The 23,248-nt window shown below is 45.7% G+C and overlaps 1 protein-coding gene across 7 annotated transcripts in view; it reads right to left on the bottom strand.

Annotated features, from left to right (window-relative positions):
- The window catches only part of adgrl1a (adhesion G protein-coupled receptor L1a), a 123,840-nt gene that overhangs the window by 23,995 nt on the left and 76,597 nt on the right, over positions 1-23,248 (bottom strand). For 6 of the 7 annotated variants that reach the window (XM_085933115.1, XM_085933114.1, XM_085933119.1 and 3 more), the window contains 3 exons: positions 22,615-22,761; positions 9,218-9,431; positions 7,735-7,844 (listed from right to left, as the gene is read on the bottom strand). In XM_085933115.1, the coding sequence (XP_085789241.1) occupies positions 7,735-7,844; positions 9,218-9,431; positions 22,615-22,684 (394 nt within the window). In that variant the 5' untranslated portion in view covers positions 22,685-22,761. Of the gene's footprint in view, positions 1-6,767; positions 7,845-9,217; positions 9,432-22,614; positions 22,762-23,248 lie in introns of those variants that run through there. The other variant, XM_085933121.1, reaches the window with a different exon arrangement.

The following is a 23,248-nucleotide window of genomic DNA, read 5'->3' as shown; positions in this document are numbered from 1 at the left end:
CGGTCGTGGCAGGGGGAATTTTTTTTTAAAAGGAACGCATGATGACGAGAGAAGGGCGCCCCGTGTGACTGTCAGGCGTATGGAGGTGAAAAGAAGCGATGGCGAGAAGAAGAGGTGCGTGACACTCGCTCTTAAAATAGACGGCAGGTCCAAACACGGCAAATGCATTTCAAGTCACCACACCGACGCCGTCCCAGAAGTCATCCCAATCCCAAACAAACACCATTAATTGGACATTTGCGTGCAAGAAGGGTCTGGAATGTTAAAATCACATAGAGGTGAGCTAACAGAGGAAAAACGCTGTTTTCCTCTTAGTGTTAGTGGGAGGAAGAGGAGTAAACAACAACCGGTCGAGTGAGGAGGACGAGGAAGGAGGAAGGAAGGAAGGAAGGGTTGGTGTCGTGCGATGCCTCTGCATGAAGAGCTAAGATGGCTGCTGGTGCTGGGAAAGAAATGTGGGACACGTTCATGGACAGACAAAGGGTTCCTTTGACCACTTGATGGTCTAACAGCTGATTCCCGAGCTGATACCCCCCCCCTAAAAAGGCACGGGGGCCAGACAGGGATCAATGGGAAAAACATTGCCATGAGAAAAAAAGTGCGCGACCTCAATCAAAAACATCTAAAATGGATGTACTATAGATGTCGACAGTCTCAGTGAATACTTTTTGTCCACCAGGGGTTTGTTCATTTGGATTCGTTTGTACTTTTCCTAAAATGCTTCGTTTCGTTTAATTGTTTTTTTTTATTAGAGTTTTTTTTTTTTTTTTACATCGGACATGAGAGTTTCTCCAGCGCAAAGCCGAGGTTGACCTACACTGGAGGTTGAATCGACTTTACTACTGCGAAAGCTTAAGGCGGACGAACTCCTAAGCCGGGCCGTCATTTTACATGTTTATAGTTCTATGCTATGCGATGCTATGCTACTATGCTATATTTTGATTTATCATCGCTGCATTTTTGGCCGCATAATTTGGTCGAAATTAATAATACAATAAATGAAACCCCTTTTAAACTTGTATTACATCGTTAACATATTTCTATTCCTTTCAAATCTCCTCTGAGATGATTAAAAAGAAAAGAAAAAAACATTAGTATTTCATTAGCTCATCTCTCCTCCCATTTGGTCTCTTCTAATCAGTACATTTCAAAAGTTTTGGCCGACATTTCTGACCCTGGAGGACAAGCGCTGATGGCAACTCTTTGCCGTCCGCCTCAAAGAGTGGCGGTCGGGGACGATTTATTTTGGAGCCGCTCGTGATTGAGGCTGATTGGGGCTCTTTAGAAAGGCCCTGGCTGCATTACAAGGAGCTCTGAGTACTCCTCACGCGGTGACCGCGTACCGCTTTTCTCGTCCTCTCCGGACCCCCGGGCACGGGGCTCGAGAAAGGGTCGGATGAGCTTGCAGTAAAAGAAAAAGAAAGCAAAGACAAGGCGCTGGCACACTGTAGAAAGAAGAAAAGAGGAGAAGGGGGGGGGGGGGTGCAAATTGATGCCGCTTGAACGGCCGACGGTCTGAGAGATAAACCGACCAAGGAAAGATGAGAGGAAAAAGAAAGGTGATGACGGACGTGATGAACCTGGAGATGGAATCTAGCTTAGCCCGGTTAGCATGTCGCTTGGACAAACAAAATGAGACAAATATCTTTTTATTCCCAGAGTAGGGAGAAAAAAAAAAGACTTCGTTGGCATGTGGGAATGAGATGATTGAGTGCGAGTGCTTTCATTAGAGGGGGAAAAAAAATGAACCCATGTCCAGTTTATCTCTCATTGATTATTTTGAAAGGGGGCCAAGAGAGTGTGTGCGATTTTCAGCTCGCTGCCATCACGTGGACATCTAGAAGGATTTTAGATTTTTTGGTTATAGACTCCAGAGAGACAGAAAGAAGAAGACGGCGGAGGGGTGGGGAGGAGGATCTGGACGTCATGAGCACACAACACAAGGTGCCGGGTTGTAGGAAGGATTATGGGGGAGGGGAGGGGGGGGGGGGGGGGAGGAGGAGGGGGGGCGAGCTGTGGTTGTTATGTTCATAGCGGTCGTTACCTTTTTGATCCACTTCTATTCAAGCGTCGGAAAAAAAGAGGGAGACAGAGAGATAAAAATAGACAGACAGCGGAGGGAGAGAGAGAGGGAGGGAAAGGAGAACGAAAGGAGCGGGGGAGGGAAAAGAGAGATTAAAAAAAAGGCTGGCCTTTCTCTCATCTAACTTATCTTGTCTGTCATTTTGCTTCTCAAGGCGACAGAAATATGAGGAGAAGGGGAAGAAATTGCCTGAGCTAGCTTGGAAATTCAGTTCAACTTCATCAATAATGCCGAGCCCCCCCCACAACACACTCTCGACCCGACCTCCACCCCTCGGGTTTTGCCACACCCCTCCCCGAAGGGCCGGCGCCTGCAAGACCTGCTGGAGGGAAAAACAATCTTTCTCTTTCCTGCTGGAAGTCCTCTTCAACTGTGGAGGCAAAAGAAGACAGGAAAAAAGAATGAAGGAGAAATGGAAATGCAAGATCAGGGATGGGCACATTTTTAGTTGCTTCAAAAATATATTATCAAATTTAAATGTACAATATAATTTGATATTAAATGTTAAAAACCAGACAGAGCCTGATTGTACAGGTGGAGATGGAATCCTCTCCTTTTCACTATCTCCAAGTACAGTTGGCGTTGACATTGACGCCCCCCCCCCATCTCAAATAAAGGACGCGCCGCTTTTTGGCGGGCGTACGATACACCAAAGCGGCGCCAAAGAAAACACGAGCGCCTCATCTTTGGCTCGCCTAAACGTTGCTGGCTCGTCACAGAGGAGAACAAACAAAGGGCAAATAAAAAAAAAAAAAAAAAAGGGAAGGGCATGACTGAGGGGTCTCCTTCCACCCACAAAACAGCGACCCCACTATACTGCCATTATCGGGAGCCATCTTTATCCATTGAGCCCGAAACGAAGAAAGCCGCCATAATGCCGCTCCGGGCTTTCCACATTCGGAGGCGTGACGAGTTAAAGTGTCAGCCACCACGCTGGCTCTCAATTACTGCCTTGATGGCAGCGTAATCGCTCCTTTTCTATTAAACATAACGGGCGAGGGGTGAGGTCACGCCCGTCGCAGCATACATCGAGCGAGCATACGGGCCGGTTCGGCCGGGGGAACAATCCTTTTGGAAGGCTAAGCCTGTCAATATGTTTGTTGTCTCCACTCGGGGTGCAACGGAACAGCGAAAATCGTTTGGGTTCCCAGTAAACGGTCGGGGGTCGCCATTGGGGAATAAAGTGAAAAACACGGAACTGCATATTTTGGGCCGAACAATGAAACAAGTTCAAGTAAGAGGATGAACATCAAAAGCTACCAAATGTGGGAAAAATTTGTGTGCTGGATTCATTGAAGTGCACTGCTTGATGTCAACTTGACTCATTTTCAGTTCCATATTGGCACTAGCTCATCTTCCCCCCCCCCCCCCAAGAGGCACTCAAAGGGGCTCACTCAGTTGGGGCTAAAAAGTAGAATAGCATTTTATGCTAAGAATTTGGTTCAGCGAGTATTTGATGTTGGGTGAAGATTTTCATCCATCAAAGGGTAATAACTAGCAAAAAAGTTAGCGCTAGCAAGAAATGGGTTAGCTGGTTATAATGGCTGTGCTTCAATATTCATGCTAAATTATTATTATCATCATCAATATTATGAAATGTAACATGAAATATATGAATGAAATATATAGAAATGGGTTAGCTGGTTATAATAGCTGTGCTTCAATATTAATGCTAAATTATTATTATTATCATCATCAATATTATTATTATAACCTATGTTTTTGTCCAGCCAACTAAATTTTTTCTAAATGATTTCAATCATGGAGTGAAGGTGGCATGATGTCAAAAGAGGAAAAAAAAGAAGGCTGCAAAGAAGAAAAGGGTAGAAGAGCGGGCAGACGTCTGTTTACTTGATTTTCTTTTCTGCCGATGGTCCTGAGGAGAAAAAACAGAAGAAGATGGAGAGCACACAGAGAGAGATTCAACACGTGTGGCTACCTGAGGACAAACAGCGACGCAGACTATTCACGATGCACGCAGGCGAGTTTAAGGCCACCTCGGTCGCTTGCGTGATTGCTTCAGGCTTCCTCGACTTTTCAGAGCCCTTTTGAGAAATAAACCGCGGCCCTCGCTCTCCTTAATCACTCTGCTCAATGCTTTCTACAAGCCTATCAATTACTCCTACTCTAATGAGCAACAGCAAAAGACACACAATCGCACACACACACACAATTGTGCCGTCGTAATGCGTCCTCTCCAGTTTCTTCAGCCTCTCGCTCCTTTAACAAAAGCGTCTCATTTGCACAAACATCGAAGGACAATACTTAATACAGTTTGCTGAAAATGTGTCGTATTAGAGCCGAAAGTAGTGTGTGTGTGTGTGTGTGTGTGTGTGTGTGTGTGTGTGTGTGTGTGTGAGGTTCAGGGGCTACCCGCAGCCTCTTTTAATGTCAAGTGAGTTGGATCAGTACAATTGTAGCTTAATGACGACGTGTAACCCTTTCATCAAAGGATATTTTAACATGAAATAGTCGTGCGATCCATTTTGACGAGTAATAGAACTCACAGAGACACATCTTCTTTATCCTCCGCAAAGAACAATATTACTGTTGCCGTAGCTATATAAGGCCGCTCCCCAGGTTATTAGTCCCTATTCTAGCCTTTTTGTATACGGGCCACAATCGATGTACGGATGCAAATATAAACGTAAACGTTGGACAGTGTGAGGCCGAGTGGCGATCCACCACTTTTAAAGCCCATGTAGACACTTTTAAAACCGCGGCTAACTGGATGCATATTAACAAGATAAATCACAGCCGGTGAAATGGTCTAATGGCTCGGACCCGGCCGCAGCGGATAGCCCCACCGGAGAGCGAGGTGCTGGGGGTGGGAGGGGGTGGGGGGGAAATCGATAATGATGAAGTGCCGCGCTCCGGGGCGGCGGGGAGGACAGGTGGCAACCTCTCGTGAGGTAGATTTACTTTGACTTTGTGTACGTGTGTGTTAATGGCGCAGCGGTAGCAACACACCGATTGATCGGCGATGTCTTAATGGAACGGGGGAGCGTTTACAGTCGCGTGAAACCGAGACGGAAAAAGGTGGACAAAAGTTTTGGGACGACTGTCATTTTCTGTGGAATTGTTTGTGTTTAAGGTTCAATGTCAATAAAAATGCTATGAAATGGAAACGCCAATGTGGTTAAATAATTAAAAGGTCTGTCAGGCTTGAAATGAATGTGTTCAATATCGCTAACCAATGCAATTTACAAATGGACAATTTCATGAATGCTTTTGTATTCATCACACCTTCAAACATGCAAAAGAAATCGAAATCGTTTCGTGTGACTCAGTCTTATCGGTAATTAGGCTCACACAGCTGTTGTTGTCCAGGCGATCGTACGCGAGCCAAACAAGCGTGTCCTATCAGAGATGTGCGTGTCATTTCCTGCTGTCACGTCCCCGTTTTCAGGTGACTGGTAAACATCTCATCCGACATGAGTCACCAAAACAAAAAGTGTGAGCCGAGCGTTTGCCAGACGGTGAGTGAACGACGGGGGCAACACCGGAGCGATTAGAAGCAGCAAATTCAATTAATCTTGACAAATCTCTACTGAGGCAGAACGGAAAGGAACCGCTCATCGCCCCTCCTCCTCGCTGGTAATTAAAAGTGACCGAGTTGAGTGGCGGGTGACCGACTTGAAGTGTTTGGGATGAGCGCTTCGGAATGCGCGGGTTAGTTTTTTTTTGTGAGAGGACGGGAGTAATTGACTTCTCTTTCTCATTTCAGACAGACCTCTCATCACAGAAGGGGATCAGTTTCCAATTTTCTAAGTCGTGCCGTTCTTCAGATTCAATCGACAAAGTTTGTCTTTTTTTTTTTCCCCCCCCCCTCTCTTTTCCCTGAGAACCCAGTATGCAAGGAGCAAGAAAAAAAAATGCAAGTCAGCAGCTCTTTAATTATCCGCTTGATTGCTTTACGGCAATAGAACAAGCAGCCAGCCGGCGGGAAGAGGACAAGGTGAGCATGCACAAAGACGGGAAGCCGAGTACGACAAAGCTAGGCGCGTTTCCTGCGACCTCTGTGACAGATCAGAGCATGCGCTCCAAAAAAAAAAAAATTATTGAAAAACTTATAGTTAGTGGACCCCAGTTGAATCTTATCACAATAAGAGTGTGGGAATTTGCTCAAGATGGCGGCTCCAAACCAAAATGGCGGCCTTCCTGTTCAACTCCTGGACTTCTTTTGCACATCCCGTTATGCTAGACACATCCACCAAGTTTGTGTGGATCGGCAAAAATATTCCCCAGCTACCTTGAACGCAAGCCGACAACGACAAATCCAGCGATCAAAAAAACAGACTTTTCTGTTTTGTGTTGCGTAACATCACAGGAGAAGAGCGCGAGGGGCGGAGGACACTGGAGAGGACATTTACACTTCCCAAGCATGAAAACAGGTTTTTCTTATCGGCGGCCGCTCTATCATTCCCTCACAAGGTAAACTGAAAGGTGCGAAAGCAGTGAGCAGAGGAAAGGGGCGGGGCATAAAAGAAGCGCTTGCAACTCCCTGAGTTTCTTTCAGCTTCCCTGAAAGCTTTTCACCTGCAAAGAAGAAAGAGAAGAGAGAGAGCACGCCGATGGAGGGAGCGTTTGGAATGGAAGAATGATGAGGGCGGGGCGGGGGTCAGATTTGAGGAGCTCTGAGGATAAACAGGGTAGGTGAGCACTAATGAAATCGAGCGGAGACCTGAGAGTGAGGCCATGAGGAGGAAGTAGAAGAAAGCCAAGCAGGTTAGCGGCGTCATCCTCATGCTTCGCTGGCACCTGAGGGGGGGAATAAAAAAAACAAAAAAAACAAAGACAACCTGACCAACTCCCAAACCACCCCTCACTTTAACACCATTTGCACCCACACATCCGGGCCGAGGCTCCTCCCCCTGCCGTCAGGCGATCCTGTATAGTGGAAGGATCGATTGAGTGGAGTAACACCAAAGTGTGTGTTAGAGCACATTTTTACATGAGGGAGGTTCAACACAAAGCCTATAAATCCTTTTGCCTGTCTATGTAAAGAAAAACAAAAGTGTGTGTGTGTGTGTGTGTGTGTGTGTGTGTGTGTGTGTGTGTGTGTGTGTGTGTGTGTGTGACACGGGGTGTTTCCATGGCGACGTTAAGTGACGGTGTGCTGCCGTATGACGCGTTTGTGTTCGAATTCTCTCCTGACATTTCAGTTCTTGGAAAATTAGCACAATTTGCAGTCAACGTTTTTTTTTTCCTGTCACCTTGATTCACATTGAGAAAAATAAAACTCTGAAATAGAGCTCGAGATGGATTGTTTTTATTTGGTAGAATAAAATTTCAATCATCGATTAATTGACCGATTAATTAAAAAAAGATATATGAATGAAATAATGAATCAAAAAAATATGAATCACTGGTTTGCTTTGCACTTAAGTATTTATCTACTGTTTTGCAGAATTTGCTTTTTTTAATAATAATAATTCTTGCGAGAGCCGATGGCCATGGAATGAGTGCGAAACCTTTTACAGTGTGTGTCTTAGTGTGTTTTGTGTGCACCATCCACACAATGCGCGTGTCTGAGTATCATGAGGACTTTGAAGGGTTGACGCAAGAGCGGCAAAGGGAGCGGTGGGGGGGTTGGGAAACTCAAGCGGGATGCTCTCGTGAAACGTTTGTGAAAAAGCGAGTGTACTCACTGTAGGGGACGCACTCGTATTGGATCTCCAAGTATTTGTAGGTGCCGGGGCAGGGGTCTGGGAACACGTCGGACCCGGCCACCACCACGCACTGAGTGCGGTTGTTACACCTGGACGGAAGAAGAGAGGAATGATCACATCAAAAAGAAAAAACAGGAACAGAGGAATAATAATAATAATAATAACAATAAATAAATAAATAAATAATAGCACCTATAAATACCCAGAGTGCAACACCTGTGTCCAAAAAAGATGATAGGAAGATGAGGGGAGGAAGCACTTTCACACTGGACTATATCATGTGACAGCCGCACCAGATGGGAGGGGGGGAGTGACGTGAGAGCCTCCCGTCTCGTGGGGGATTGTGAGTGGGAGCAATTAGAGGTGAGAGAACATGGAAGGACGAAGGCAAACACTCCTCGCCACATGTGAACTGGGAGGGGGAGAAGGAGGAAGGGGTGGGGGGGGGACCATTCGTATGCACACGACACCACCTCCGTCTAAAGCTCACGGCTTCATGCCTTCTCACACACACGCACACATAATGGCGTGTTTAAGCATTTCTGTCGTGTTGTCTCTTAAACCTCCGGTGCATTCACGCCATCTCGCCGTCATGTTTAGCGCTAGTTCTCCTTGCTTTGCCCGCTCGGTTCTTTCCCTCCGAGAGAGAGCTTACCTTTACCCCCCCCCCCCCCCCCCCCCCCTCGCGCCTCCATTACATGCGTGATGGATAGCGGGGAGAGGCTTCGCATTGATCCGAGCCTGGCTCAGAGGAAGCGGGTGCGGAACGCAGAGAGCATGGGCGAGAAGTCTTACAAAGGCACTTGAAACAATAAAATAAATATATATATGCATTCGTAGCGAGACACACTAGCACAAGGATGCTGACTTGAGTGATTTGCTCACAGAGGAATCAAACGGCTCAAAGCAGAGATGGAAGACATTCAAGGTCAGTGGTTCTCAAACTTTTTCCACCAAGTACCTCTCCTTTCTAGCTAGCTGACTATCTAGCTAGTTACGCATCAACTCCTGCCAACGAGGACTTAACTGTCTAGTTAACTAGCTAGTGTGTAGGTATCAACTCCTGCCGAAAAGGAAGTAATGTAAGGATTTTCTTTGCCTTAAGTAAGCTGTACCGGAAACTGGTATCGGCAGCTTCCTCAAGTACTCGATATCTAAAAAGGCCATATCGCTACAAAACTGACACCAGTTACTGGGACGCGCCCATTCCTACACCTGGTCCAGTATAGTAAACAGTGACCAGATGAGATTAAACATGTTTGGCATATTACTTTTTTGTTCCAAGGCAACCAAAATAATACAAACAGTTGGATGTAGTGCCATTTTATACCCACACAACACATTTTATTGTATTATTATTTTTGTAAAGTCAGATTTATTTACATACTGGATGGAAAATTGAATGTGAAGGTGTACCTAATGAAGTGGCCTGTGAGTGTATATGAACACGGTGCAGACGGACCTTTGTGACATGATCTTGACGGCGTCGGGCAGGTAGCACTGCACGTTCTCCATCTGGAAGGGGTCGGCGTCGCAGATCTTGTCGTCCGTGCGTCCGTAGTTGGCCGTCTCGATCATGATGACGTCGCTCCCCGGGCAGCGCAGCTCGATGGGGTAGCCTTCGCACGCCAGTTCTCGGCGCATCAAGCCAAAGGGCATCATCGACCGGCTCAGCGCTGGACGGGGGAAGATGGCGGGAGTAAAAATTATTGATAAATCGACAGACCTTGATTCTCTTAAAGGAGACGCTTTACTACCGGGCCACGCTGTAAATATGAGGTGAGGTGTCGACCCGGGTTCTTATCCTCTTGGAGCACATAAAGGAGATACTAAAGCATAGCCAAGTGAAAATAAATGAACTTTAGAGATATCTATGGAGCTATCACTTAGCAATATGAGTCAGCTAGCTAGCTGACCACGACTAGCATAAGTCACGCTAGGAAAGCCAAAATTATTATTTAATTCTGAGTTTAATTCCTACACAAAACATTTGGATAGTTGGATCTCCAAGGCTTAATAATTTGACATGCACACAAAAACTGGCGCTCTGCTTGTGATCGCGTACTGGGAGGCGGGACTCTTGTGAGACAAACTGTGACAGTGTCAAATGTTAACAGACTCCTACACTCGGAGCTCACGGCAGGGGAGGAGGCGAGGGGGGGGGGGGTTCCTGCGCTGGAACCTCGTGTCAGAAACGCAGACGGGAAGGATGGTAAAAATCTAATTGTCAGTCTGCACTTTTGTTTCTGCTCTGTACGTGTGTTTGGTTGCAGCTATTTGACATGCGCGGTGGTCGGCGAGAGAGTGAGGGGCTTCGGTTTTGAGCCAGGAGGGAGCGGGGGGTGCGTGGGGTTAATCGGCCAGCTAGGCTGAGAGGCATGAATGAGGGTTGGAGAGGGGCTTGGAGAGGGGCTTGGAGAGTTACTTGTTGTCTCTCCAGCATACTCCTCCACCGCACACCTTGACATCGCCTCTCTCGAGTAAAAAAAATAAAAATAAAAACAAAAATACACAAACACAGGTCTCCTCTAAATATGCCCAAAAAAGTGAAATGTATCAGAAATGTGCCAGTGCGTCGGCGATCAGAGATATCCTGTCAATGCCAGTTTGAGTCACTGTCCATGGTGCTGAACTAACCAGACCTGTTAGACTGGCAGAATAAGAATTTTGTGCACTTAAATTGGAATGTGAGTGCTTTTGCCACCTCAGATTGTACTGGCACAGTGCCCATTTGGGTCAATGTCGACATCAGTCACTCCGCCCCCTCCCCCCTCCCCCCACGTGCTTCGTAGCCGTGTGCTACATGATTCACTGCCAATTGACTTGCTCGTATTTCTAAATGCCACCCATTGATGCGGCGGGGTGTGTGTGTCGGGGGGGGGGAGTTGTGTAACTAACTCCCATCAGGGCTGAATGACTCACGCACACACACACACACACACACACACACACACACACACACACACACACACACACACACACACACACACACACACACACACACACACACACACACACTGTATCTTTTCTGCCTCGCCAGCATGCAGCGCCAAATCACAAAGCCCTAGATGCAAAAACGCATACTCATTAAAGGCGCAGAAGATGCAAACAGCAGGCGAGGCAAAAAAAACAACAACTACCCCTACGTGAATGCAAAAAAAACAAAACAAAAGAGTGCAAAAACACCTTGTGAGACACACACACACACACGGTAGAGTACGGCTACATTGCACAGCGGCGTGCGATATCAGTGTGTGGCCTTGTTCTCTTAACAAGCCCGTGGTGAAAGCACACCGCAGTTGGACAATGATTAGAAGCTCACATCGAGAGAGTCAATGGAAGACGGGGAGGCGGGGCATAGGTGAGTGATCCCACTCATACGAGAACGGTAACTCCGCACACACCGGAGGGAGGGTGAAATTTGGTTATCTCGGCATTGCATAACATATGTTGAAGCGCAATTGCTAACTTTGCTATGGCAAGTCAAGGCACAAATTCTTTCGATTAAATTACTGGGTCGGTAAAAAAAATGAAGAAATAAATAAATTCCTACGTTGTTTGTGATTGATGGCGGGTTGTTTTATGACTGCTGCGTATGCTTATCTTTTTTGTGTAATTACTTTTGGCTTAATATCTGCACGCCTGCACGGCGCCGTCTATCATCCCGTTTTGACGTTGTGTTTACTTTGTCACACACCGAGGCCACGTTCTAATTTCATACAGAATGGCATGAATGAATACAAAGCCATTAACTGCTTCAGGTAATTTGTCATTAGTGCTACTGCTAGCAGGTCACAACATTAGGGACACTCACACAATCTAATTCAAAACATTATGACAAAGGAACTATGTTCAGTGATTGAGGTTGTTCCTAATATTGTGGTGGTATTTCTTTATCTGACTTGGATTTTTTGGGTGCTCAACATGCCCGAATACACCTGGCAACAGATCGTCACTAAACTGGGTGGACAAGTCGATCATGACCAGACTCATGAAAACATCTCAAGAGCCCTAACTTGAAATTGACCAGGAAGTCGGCCATTTTGGTCTGAAGTAGCAATTTTGGTCAATATCCAGGCTTAATACTTCACCAGACTGCAACTGGGGAATTGGTCCAAATGGGTTCCAATCAGATGCAGATGTGAGAGGCTTAGCTGCCAAGCTTTTTATTTTTTTGCTTACGCTATCTGACTTGGGCAGTGCAGTTTTCGTCAATATAATTTATTCTTACAAGAGTCGAGAGTTGGAATTTTTAGGTGGTTCTTATTTTAAAAAGTTGGCAAACCATTGAAAAGGACATTTTCAGGACTGTTAGTGCTTGCCAGGGGGTGATTTGGGGCAGTTGCACGGGGTCCCATTAGATTACGTAAGTGAGTGTACGACGAGATTACAGCCATTATTACACTTGAAGTCATTCGCTGCTGAAACTCACAAAGTTTGCGTCGCTGGGAAGTTGTTTTTTTTTACGCTGACATCAGCACATCAGGCTGTACTTTGCATTCACGTTTGAATGGAGTTCAACTTTACTGATGTGTGCATGGCTGTGTGTGTGAGGAAGCAAAAGGAAGCGTGTGCATCCAGCCAGATGGCCGGAGGCCTCGCTGGAGAGGAGCTGAGCTGAGACGAGCAAAGGATGAGTTTGAACCGGCCATGAGCTACGATTGTCCTTCACTGCATGGGAGTCCATTACGCTTTCAGGGTCGCCGCGGCCAACTAGCGCAAACACGCACACGCATTCAGCATTGAGTCGTGTGTGTCACAACAACCGGATGACAAAGTGTCGTCCTCAGCAGAAGCCGTATGTATGGCTGCGTCTAATCCCTTGGTGAGATTATGACTCATCTCCTATGGCAGTGATTCTCCAATTGTCGTCCAATTCTCATTTCAATGCATTTGTTTCGGTCATACCCCTACACACTCTTTGTCCAACTTCCCACATGCTAGCATTTCACTGCTTCACGATCAACAACCACGAGCTTAAGATTCACGGGTTAATATTTATCTTCTGCTCGAAAGCTTTACTGATCACAAATCCAATGCATCATCTGTTGGTCATTACAGCGGTTCTCAAACTTGAATTTTACAGAAACGATGTACGAGACCCTTTTCCTTACCTACGGAAAAATTTAATTGCCAAATCTATTCGTCGCTGGCATTAAACGTCTGGATTCCGGTTGACGAGTAAAAATGTGAACGGCAGTGAAGTGAGTTAACGTGGGCATGATGGCAGTAACAGGTGAATTTTTTTAGGTGGTTCTTGGTGTCAAATTCTAATTCTCTGATTCTATGAAGCACGGCACGGACGGTATTACTCCAGGGTGACGGACGCGTGGGGCTGAAGTGCTTGCCTTTATAATGGAAGCTACAAATTAAGAGCAAGAGAGAAAGATGATTGGATTTGAATCATTATCCTTGCACAGTAATTAATGCCTGAGGGTGAATGGATGTTTGGAGCGTCTGACAAGAATATTTTTTTTCCCATCCCCTTCCTCTCGAGCTTGCTCTTTTTTCCACCTATTACGGCACTGAGCGGTCGCTTCTCTTTTGTTGCGCCACAGTCAATGCGCCGGCAAAATGAGGACTCTTAGCCATTAACGACGCTCGCCGCACAATGAAAATAAAAGGATGAAAAGTTCCGTCTTCAACAAAAGGCTGCATTTACACGGCGGATCAAATAATGCGTCTTAAGATCTACTTTGTTTTACTGGACACAGGAAATACACACAATACAAAGCCATGTAAACACAAGTTGGGACATTGGCCCAGCGGTGTAAACATTGATTCATCCTCCCCATTGGTTTCAATTATGATGGCAAATGTCAACAACATTCGGAATTAGCCAAAAAACTTCAATCATGCTACGTAACTAAACATTCAAACTGTCATAACAATAAGAGTTACGGACTTGGCAAGCTTTTCCCAGTCCGGCTAAATTCCCCTTGACATTCCCAGAGAACTATTTCACATGCGGTGCACAACTTGATCCCGCCGTATCCACGCGGAGCTGTCAGCTTTTTTGGGACGTTTTGGAAGCTTCAGCTTTTGGGATTTGTCCAATTTTTTTTTTTTCCCGCCCAAATCTGACGGTGGTATGTTAGCGTTGACATTTCTGACAACCTGTGCAGAACCCCTGAACATGTCTAGCAACAGTCAATAGCTGTCCATGAAGTGAAATGTGATTCATTCAATTTAGTCCCTGAAAAGCACTTAGTTTAATAAAAGAAAATGATCACACTGGAAAGTATTAACAAATGAGGAATGTCACGGGTGGCGTGTCTTCATCAGGACATCCAACTTGTGGTGCTCGCCCGCCAACTTGTTGTCTTTCTGGACCCGTGATGTGACGAGGCACGTTAAGACCTCCTGTCTGCTCCAGCACTTATCTCTTAATGCTGCTCATTAGCATTGCACTCAAGCATAGAGCCAAAGAAAAGTCAAACCGAGGCAGTGCCGGGAAATTGCGGACGTCAAAGTCCCGCTTTGTCTTCTATCTTCTTTGTCCTTCGACTGGCCTCCACGCTGGCCAGGAACACAACTCATCCCGCATTCACGGGGGACAGCGATGGGGGGGGGGAGAATCCCGACGCAGCCGAAAAGCGTCTCTGGCAATTCATCAGTTTAGCGGGCTCGGATCCTCGCCACTCACTTAGCGCCTAAGTTAGCCTAATGAGTCGCTACGACTGCCACATTCGCGCAATCGCCTTCGAGCTGAGGGGTTGCGACATCCCGAGACAAACCTAAAGGTCTTGGCGAGCTACACGATGTGGGCAAAAGTATTGGGACAGCCGCACATTAAATTGATGAGAAAATGCAAGAAAATACAGAGTGAAAGCCCCATTTTGGAGTTTTAACAGCTTCTGCTTTTGGAGTGGGAATTTGGACAGGGTTGAGGTCACGGTTCTTCTTGTATCCATCATGCCAAATCTGTTCAATCGGCACCTCAGTGAGACACGGCTTCGTGCTGCCTACCACCTTCATAACGATACAAAAGGAAGCAGTGACAGCTCTCACCAAGGCTGCAGTGACAGCCAAAACTGTCAGTCAGCGAGCTAAGAAGATTTTCTTTCTCTCTCTCTGTCTCTCCACCTTGTTCTGTTACAGAATGTAAATTTCTACTCCGGAATTGTGTTTTCAGGTGGATGAGCTCTACAAAAACCAGTCCAGAGGCTTTGGCATCTTTTTGATATACACATACATTAAGAAACACATTTCTAAATTCACTGTCTTGAATTGATTAGGAGGTGTCCTAATACTTTTGTCCATACTAGCTAATTCTCGGATAGCCAACTGAGACGAGATGAGGAGTGACTGTTTAGGCGACTCACCAGTCGCCTTCTCCTTCCCAGGGTCGGAAGGCACAAAAAAAAAAAAATACTGACAGTGATGAAATGTGATCACAAGAAAGGCTCGAATAACATCCGAGCCAAATAAACGGTATTACAGAGTCATCCATGACATTACATCAGTCAAGGGAGAATCAAACAAGCCCCAATTGGAAAGGACATAAACAAGTACTGTCTCATATTTGTAAAAAATACCAAAATATAGTCTCACAGGCAAAAAAAACTCATCCGGATTCGACCTCCAGAACTCCCGCTTGTTGACAAACTTTGCTTCAGGGAGACCTAGCAGGCATGGCGGGGGAGATTAAGACAGCCACTGGGATGCCAACACACACAAACACACAAACACACACACACAGTTGAGGAGCGAGGCAAGACGGGACGTGCTCATACTGTCAAAGCACTTCATCGCTAGCTCTGGTGCCTAATTATGCAATAAAAAAAGAAAAAAAAAAAGAACTCCAGAAGGGGAGGGTAGAAGACTTAGCCTCAAAATAAAAATCAGCCCGTCCATGTATGAGCTGTAAAATATTTTCCACCAAGGGAGACAGAAGCTATGCTACTGGCCGTTTGTTTGCGACGCGCATCACACATCGACAACGCTGGCGGGAACGAAGAAATAATCAAGCCTGGTTAACTTTGCCACTGTACATTTTTGTTCCTATTGTCAAGTTCGGAGAGAAATCAAAACAAGGGCCTTAACAAAACCTCACTGTGGGCTTCAAACTCCAATGGGTCAGAACCTGAAGGTTTGCATAGAATTGACTCGATTCACCTCGATATCGATTCAAACGTTACTTAAGTAACCGAGTAGATCCGGCTCGCAACGAGCGACCTCTGCCTGAGCGAGACGTGCTAGTGTGAAAGCCAAGAACGGGTAGGAAAGAAGAGAGGCCAACAGCCGAGAGGCAAAGTGTGGAGGCGAGCGAGGAGGGCGAGGCTCCCTGTCAGAAAAATGCCCGCGCATTCCGAAGAGTTGCAAATCGTATCCAGAGACCTGTTAGGGAAGATGAGTGTCAAAGCTCGGGCCTGCCTCCGCATTAGACACTTAATTAACCTCCTTAGACGGTGACGGGCCAAAGCCTCAACCGTGCTAATATTTGGCCTCCTGCAGTCGGGTGTCTACCAGTAAGCCCATCCAATATGTAATATGGATGCAACTTGATTGTGCAGTAATGGCCGCCGCGCTCCTGACCTCAAATTTACGCTGGCACCGATAAAAGACACTTAAGCAGTATAACGCTTGTTGAACGCTGCCGTCTTTGCTTGCCGTCTTACTTGGCCTCCTTTTAACCCTGTTTTCTTCACTTAAAACTAAATGCCTGATTAAATTTTACCGGAAAGAAAATCCATTCATACTTTTACACTTAACTGCCTCGTTCTTTTGATGCGTCCGCCACATGTTTCTATCAGATAATGCAAGCCATTTTTTAAAAAGAGAATTTAGAGCAACTATTTGCATGGTATGTTGTCGTAATATCTAGTCAGATGTAAATGTGTGTGTTCAAATATCACACAACAGCACATACAGCCCGGCAGGCTTTTTGTACGAACAATGTTTGAAGTGTTTGGATCAATGTACACGAGGCAACATACATCCAAACACAAACATCAAGACACAAACACTGCCACGCGTTGATACGGCAAACACAGAAACCAAAATAAAAAAAAATAAATAGAAGCATTCAAACATGGGACACACAGGACAGCAGAGTGTCATCTTCAAAAAACGCGGCTCCTCCGCCGCCGCCTCCCCCGACTCGTGATTCATGTTCAAAGGCCGTCCATTAACCTTTGGCAAGCTAGGGCCCGCCGTGTGATCCGCCGCTCTCGGCCCAGGACTTTGAAAGCCCCCGCAAAGAGCAGGGGCCGCCAGTCGGTGACGGCGAAAAACACGTGCGGCGGAGCTCCGACAACCGTGAGAGACGTGCGTTTATAGCAAAGTGCCAGAAGGTGAAGACGGGAAAGTATTTTGGGCGAGAGCTGTCACATCATCACGTAGTCTCGACCGAGGTGAGAAAAGAGAAAATGGATACATCATCCAAGAAGAAACCAGACCACCGCCGCTCTTGCTAATAAGAGTACGAGGCAACCGGGAACTCGAGATAACAAATTTGGCAGCCCGAGGTGCCTCAAACTTGAACGGCGCCAAATAAATGAATAAATAAAGTAGTCAGACTCTTCTCATTTAATAATACATACAGACACAAAGCAAACAAACTTCTCAATGTGTTAGCAAGCTTCAAACGTTCAGCAAACGTTGGCATTGATTTTGCGGTTCAGAATTGGTTCATCTGACACCCGGGAGGCAAGAGAAATTTTAACAACACAAGAAAGGTAAATATCAACTTGTAAAATTAATTATGAGTGTGCCGTGTCCAATTCAATTCAAAATGTTTGCTTCTAGAGGATCCTCCAGTTGTTGACAATCAGTGACGTCGCTAACAAGCTACTCGAATATATTTGAGCCATTTTTTTTTGCAGTAACGACTAATCGAATCCATAACTATTTGAAGTAACTCCTTTGAAATGTGACGTTTACCTTCTTTTTGTATGCTAAAGTCAAGTCAGCCATTCACACATGCGCAACTATTCCTTATTCCCACGCCAAGCTGTCATTTACACACATTAGCACGAAGATTAAAATAAAAATGAAATGCGTCTTTGTTTCTTAGTTCGTGCCAGTTGAAAATAGGGAGATGCACATACTTTCTACATGGTGCGCTTTGCTGAATATATTATGTGCAAACAAAGGCTTTTTTGAAATTTGAAAGTGCCGGGGAAGGTCGAGTCTTCTATCAGACGGCGGCGCTTTTAATGAACGCGGCGCCTTAAGAGTTGTGAAGTGCATTAGGAACTGATGAAAGTAAGTGCGAGTGTATACATTTACTCAAAAGATGTTGACAACTATGGACAAAAGTGACGCAGATGTACAAAAAACAAAAATATGAAGGCAATGCGGCGCCATCACTTAGTGAATTATTAAATCTACAGAAACAATAACAATAGCGAGGTTAGCGGCGTCGCCTCTCAATGTTATTCACTCGACTACCAGGAAATCAATTGTGTTATGAATTAAGAGAGGCGGTAAAATTGTAATTTCAATATTATCCGATCGCCACAGTAATGCTGTATATTTCTATACTGAAGTGAAGGCCACAGTTAATATAGAAAGATGTGGTCATGGATTGCCATGTATAGAAAAGTCTGATTTGGTGGGACACTGCAAAAAAAATAAAAAATAAAAATCACTGAAAACTGTATAACCAAGACACAAATAAAAATAAAACAAAAGGTGAGCAAATGGAACTGAGGGGATTTAGATGCTACCTGGAATTAGCAAATCAACAGTTACATTTATCACTTCTACTCGTTTTTAAATTGTTTCTACATTCCAAAAACTCGTCGGCTTGTTCACAGAGATAATGCTAACTTAGCATCTTAGCTAGCACAGCTATTTTGTTAACCATTGATCCCGCCTAAACACCTTAATTGTCACATGCCATTATGCTTGAGAATTTTGCACACAAGTCACTTGCGTGTTTCTGATTTGGTTCCAAATTGCGCAGGGGATGAAATGTATGTTTACTATTGTAGAGTTGTGTCGAATAGTATGGTCGCTTTATGGACAACATGATTTTGATGCCGACATCGCGTAGGCCTGTGCAAGTGGAGCAAATCAAGTGTCTAGTGAGTCTATATATCATAGATAGAATGCGGGCGCACGTGTATAACAGAAAATGTAATTGAAAAGAAAAAAAAAAACACAGGGACGAGAAGGGGAGGACGGTTATATTATACGAGATTAAACTACTAAGCCAGTTCCCGCCCTGGCGTGGAACACAAGTAAGACGCATGAGGCTACGTGAGCGCATTTGCAAATTGAAACATGTCACAAGCATTATGTGGCGAAATGACTTACAAATAGCCTTATAATGGCCGTGCTGCCACAGCCGTGAAATAGCGCACGGCGGTGCGCGCCGCGGCGAGGTTAGCGGTGTGCTAAATGAAAGCCGGGGCGTCGGGGGGGGGGTGGCTTCATCACATACGCCACGGCGGGCCTGCCATGTTTGCCGCATTAGGCCGGCCTAATGGACTTTCAGAGGGAGGTTGGTGTGAGTTTGGGGGGGCTCGACGTCACGAAAAATCGATGGAACGTTCCACATTTGTCAGGTAACGTGCCATTCTGTTAGGACGTTTGTGGGGCAGGTTGGAGGGAGCTAGCTTGCACTTAGGCCGCACACAACTTTACTGTTTGTTTCTTGTTATTCAATATAAAAATAAGACACTAGGTTGATTTTTTTAAATTTAAAATTGAATTGATCTCAAAGCAAAATGCCGATTAGGTCACGCTTGAGTTACCCCTATATTATCGAATGATAATCGGCTATAATATTAGGTTTAAAGAGACAAGAGGGGAAGGCGTGCGCATTATACGGTGAAGCCAAGTGCAATGAACCTGCCGCCTCCGAAATAGGTTCTCATTAGCCGTCTTAAAAGGTTCTCGTCACATCACAAAAAGGCCTATTGGGCTAAATTCCATCTCTGTTGTTCTTTCTCCTCTCTCGTCCCGATCCTCGGGTCATGGCAATAAAAGGAAATTAAATAAATTAATTAAAACTGTGCGGCCCAAATGAGCAGCACGGTGCTGCGGGGGCGAGCGTGGATCTTTTTACATACACGTGTGCCGGAGTCCATTAGCGTGGAGAAAAGATTTGCGCTAGCGCCTCAGGCCTGGGTACACGTTGAATTGATTAGGAATGCATTATTAATGCTGTCTGAGGGGTCGGCTCGCATAGCCGGATGCCTTGTACCCTCTCAAATGCGCTGCATATAGACAGGCAAGACGCATGACCTCGCTAGCCACTGCGGTATACGCGCGCCATCACTTGCTAGCATAATTTGAAGCATTGGATTAAAACTAAGTTTTCATTTCCACCCCTATTTTAAATAAGAGGACCTTATTGCATATTGATAGTGCAGAAAATAACAAAGATGAAGTTCCTACCCTACTGCCTAAAACAGATCACCCTTTTTGCAGCCAATTAAACTCAGCGCAGCTCTGCTTACCTCTCAGTCGAGTTTTGGATGATAGCTGTGCCATCACTTGAAAATAGTTCTCTATCTTCTTAAAAACTTGGCGTGGGCACAGATTTTATATAAATAATCGCAATGTTATGTAACAAAAGGGTCAAAGTGGACAACGGGTGGCATTTTCACAATTTCAGAAATAAGCAAAGAACAAAACAACATTTGTTAATTTCACACTTGATGAGTAGGCACACAACTATTTGCATGCACAGCTCTCTAAACTACATTTTCCATAATTGTCCCCTTTAAACATTTTCTGCAAAGGTGACAATTTTATTGTTTGGCATGTAATGAAAGAATTCAACGTACGTCACATACGGAACTCCAAGCACTCTGTTAATGAGCTTCCACTGCAGAACAAAACAGCGCCAAAGGGCAAATGTGACAGAGGGCGAACGTGTGTAACGCCACAAAAGGAGCAGAACCAAAACAAAGCGGCTGCAACTCGACTTGGTGGTCAACTAACACGGCGGGGAATGCTAATCGCGCCGCTGACACAAGCACAAACAACAAATATTTACATCCCCGGCCCCACTCCCTCCTGCTTTTGCTCCGCTACGGCTTCATCAACTGGCATCGCACCATGGCGACCGCTCCTCCCTCCCCCCCCAACACCCCCTCAGCTTGCTAAATGTCCGTCACCCAGAGGCTAGTTGGCACGGTGCTGACTGGGAGCGTTGCAGCAGATGGTGAGCTGCCGTCTGTGTGTCAGGCCACTAGCAGAACACCCAGCAGCCCCTCGGACTCCTCCTCCTCCAGCGTCACGCTGCCTAACCGGGTCACCTGCTGCCAGGCGTGAAAAAGCATCGCGTACACACACACACACACACACACACATTAGAAAGTGCAGCTGGTCTTAAAAATGCGGGAAGGATGTGGAATGCATTTTGAAATGATTCGAATGTAAAACCTGAAAATTTGAAAAAGCATCTCCCTCAATGGGATTTTTGACTGGTGAATACAAAATCATGGGGAGGATAGGAATTGGTTGGCATCGAGTCAATCGATTAATAATCTTTTTTTTTGGGGGGGGGAATTTTAGAGACGTGACAAATACCAGAAGGAGCAGCATGACTTCCATTAAAATGAAGCAAAAAGTGTTTTGCTGTGAACTACTTTTCTTATCAAGACTGCAATGAACTAAAAATAATAAACATGAAGAAAAATGCTCTTCCGCAGTCACACAATCATGAAATGAAATTGCATTACGGTGCAGGGCACGCGATGAGCCGCACATCTGCTATCATTACACGCACGGATTGCGCTCTTCTACCTCGGCCACGCTCCGACTCGTCGGCAAACGTTTTTGACATTCACACGTAGACCCCCCCCCCCCTCTCCCTCCACAAGCTTGCACCACGTTTGCTTTCTAGCCTGGTCAGCAAGTCGATACGCTTACAAGCTACACGGCGCGGCTCACGTGTAAATATTACATGCTCGTTTGCGATAACCTTCGTCTGAACGCATGGTGCGCCGAGTCGTAGTGGGTCAAGGAAGCAACGAATTATGCGGCTTGGAGTTTATAAATAAACAATATTGAATGTACAGTATGCTATCCGGCAGGAGGCGAGTAAAAGAATTACAGCGTTTGATTCACTGTTTTGCCTTGATTACAGCATTCATTTGCTTTGGCGTGTCACTCGATTCATTTTCATCAAGATTCTCTTTCATTTTTGGGCCAATATCTGATTGATGTCGGGTTGTGTTGGACCAATCCCAAAAACATCCTAATGTGGTTATGGCCCGGACTGAAAAAAGTATGTCTCTCTTTCATAATTTGAGTCTGATGAATCCTGGCATTGTCATCTTTGCAATATGTCTGTTTAGTCAAGGAAGGGGGGGGGGAAATCCATTCATGAGGGATACAAAAACAAAAACATGGTCCTCATTGAGGAAATTCAAGTGACACTTTTTTGGAAGCCTCACATAAACATTGTGGAACAAAGCCAAAATGTAACACAAGCCCCCACAAGCTTAGCTAGCCAGCGCTGTGAAGAAGAGTCCAAAGTTTGTTTGTTTTTTGCGATTGTACCAGTATGTCTGCCACACAGTTCTAAAGTTGTGGCTTCGAACAAATTAGCGATATAAACACACAAGTATAAAAAACGTATTATTTCTCTTTAATGTACTTTGGCGTGCCCTAATTAGCCGGTTAGTTTTGAAAGTTACAAGCTGGGTCCAATTTTCTTTTCTTTTGTGTTGAGAGTGAAATATGAGTTAAGTAAAAAAGTCGCAGATGTCAAAGCACACAAATGTACTCGTGTTTGTGTGTGTGATAAGCTAACATTTAGCCTAGCTTCCTGTAAATATACTTTTACTTCTTTGCTGTGTATTACGGCGGCACAACTGCCTCCTACAGGTCAGTCCTAGAACTGCAACTGATATCTGCTTTCCGTATTAACCAGTAATAATCGTTCTGAGGCACCTTGAGAGGACGGCGCAACGTTGCCGAGAGCCACGGCGCACGTCAACCAAATCCAGACTGCGAGAGCCATGATGGATGGCGGTCGGTGAAGGGGGAGCGGCGGAAGGCGATGGGCGGGCTCAGCTTACACCCTCTCTGGGGGACAACCTAAAAGGGAAGAGACAAGAGAATATGTCAGCGTTGTTGGTTTACAGCTCGGCGTGGCGTAGCCGCGACGCTCAGGTAGATTGATGGAGACGGAGGCGGCGGCGTGCGGCCCGCCGCGGCGACAGCTGTCACCACGAGCGCTTCGTCACTCCGCTACGATTGGATGCTTGATTGAATCAGACATGCGACATATGTCGCGAGGCCATTAATGCGGCCATATTCAACATGTGCGCTCTGAAAAAATATTCATTGTGTATGTGAGTCGGCAGTGCCGCAGGACTCGCACATCTCATTTGCCTAATGAAATAAAGCACAATCTGGAACTTTAGCTCTTGATTTTTGACAGTAAACCCGCTCCGGCCCTCTGGGGGCTTAAAGAGCGTAAACAGTCGAGACGTGAGTGCCAAGGCTCGCTCCTGCTGAGCTCACCCGCCACCGTCTGCGCGTGGCTCGTTCTTTCTGGATTGGACGGCTTTCGGAGGATTGC

Source organism: Syngnathus leptorhynchus, chromosome 16, assembly GCF_054491065.1.
Source record: "Syngnathus leptorhynchus isolate UIUO chromosome 16, UIUO_Slep, whole genome shotgun sequence".
Taxonomy (NCBI): domain Eukaryota; kingdom Metazoa; phylum Chordata; class Actinopteri; order Syngnathiformes; family Syngnathidae; genus Syngnathus; species Syngnathus leptorhynchus.
Note: the sequence above shows the minus strand (reverse complement) of the source record. Positions and strands in the feature narration are given on the sequence as shown.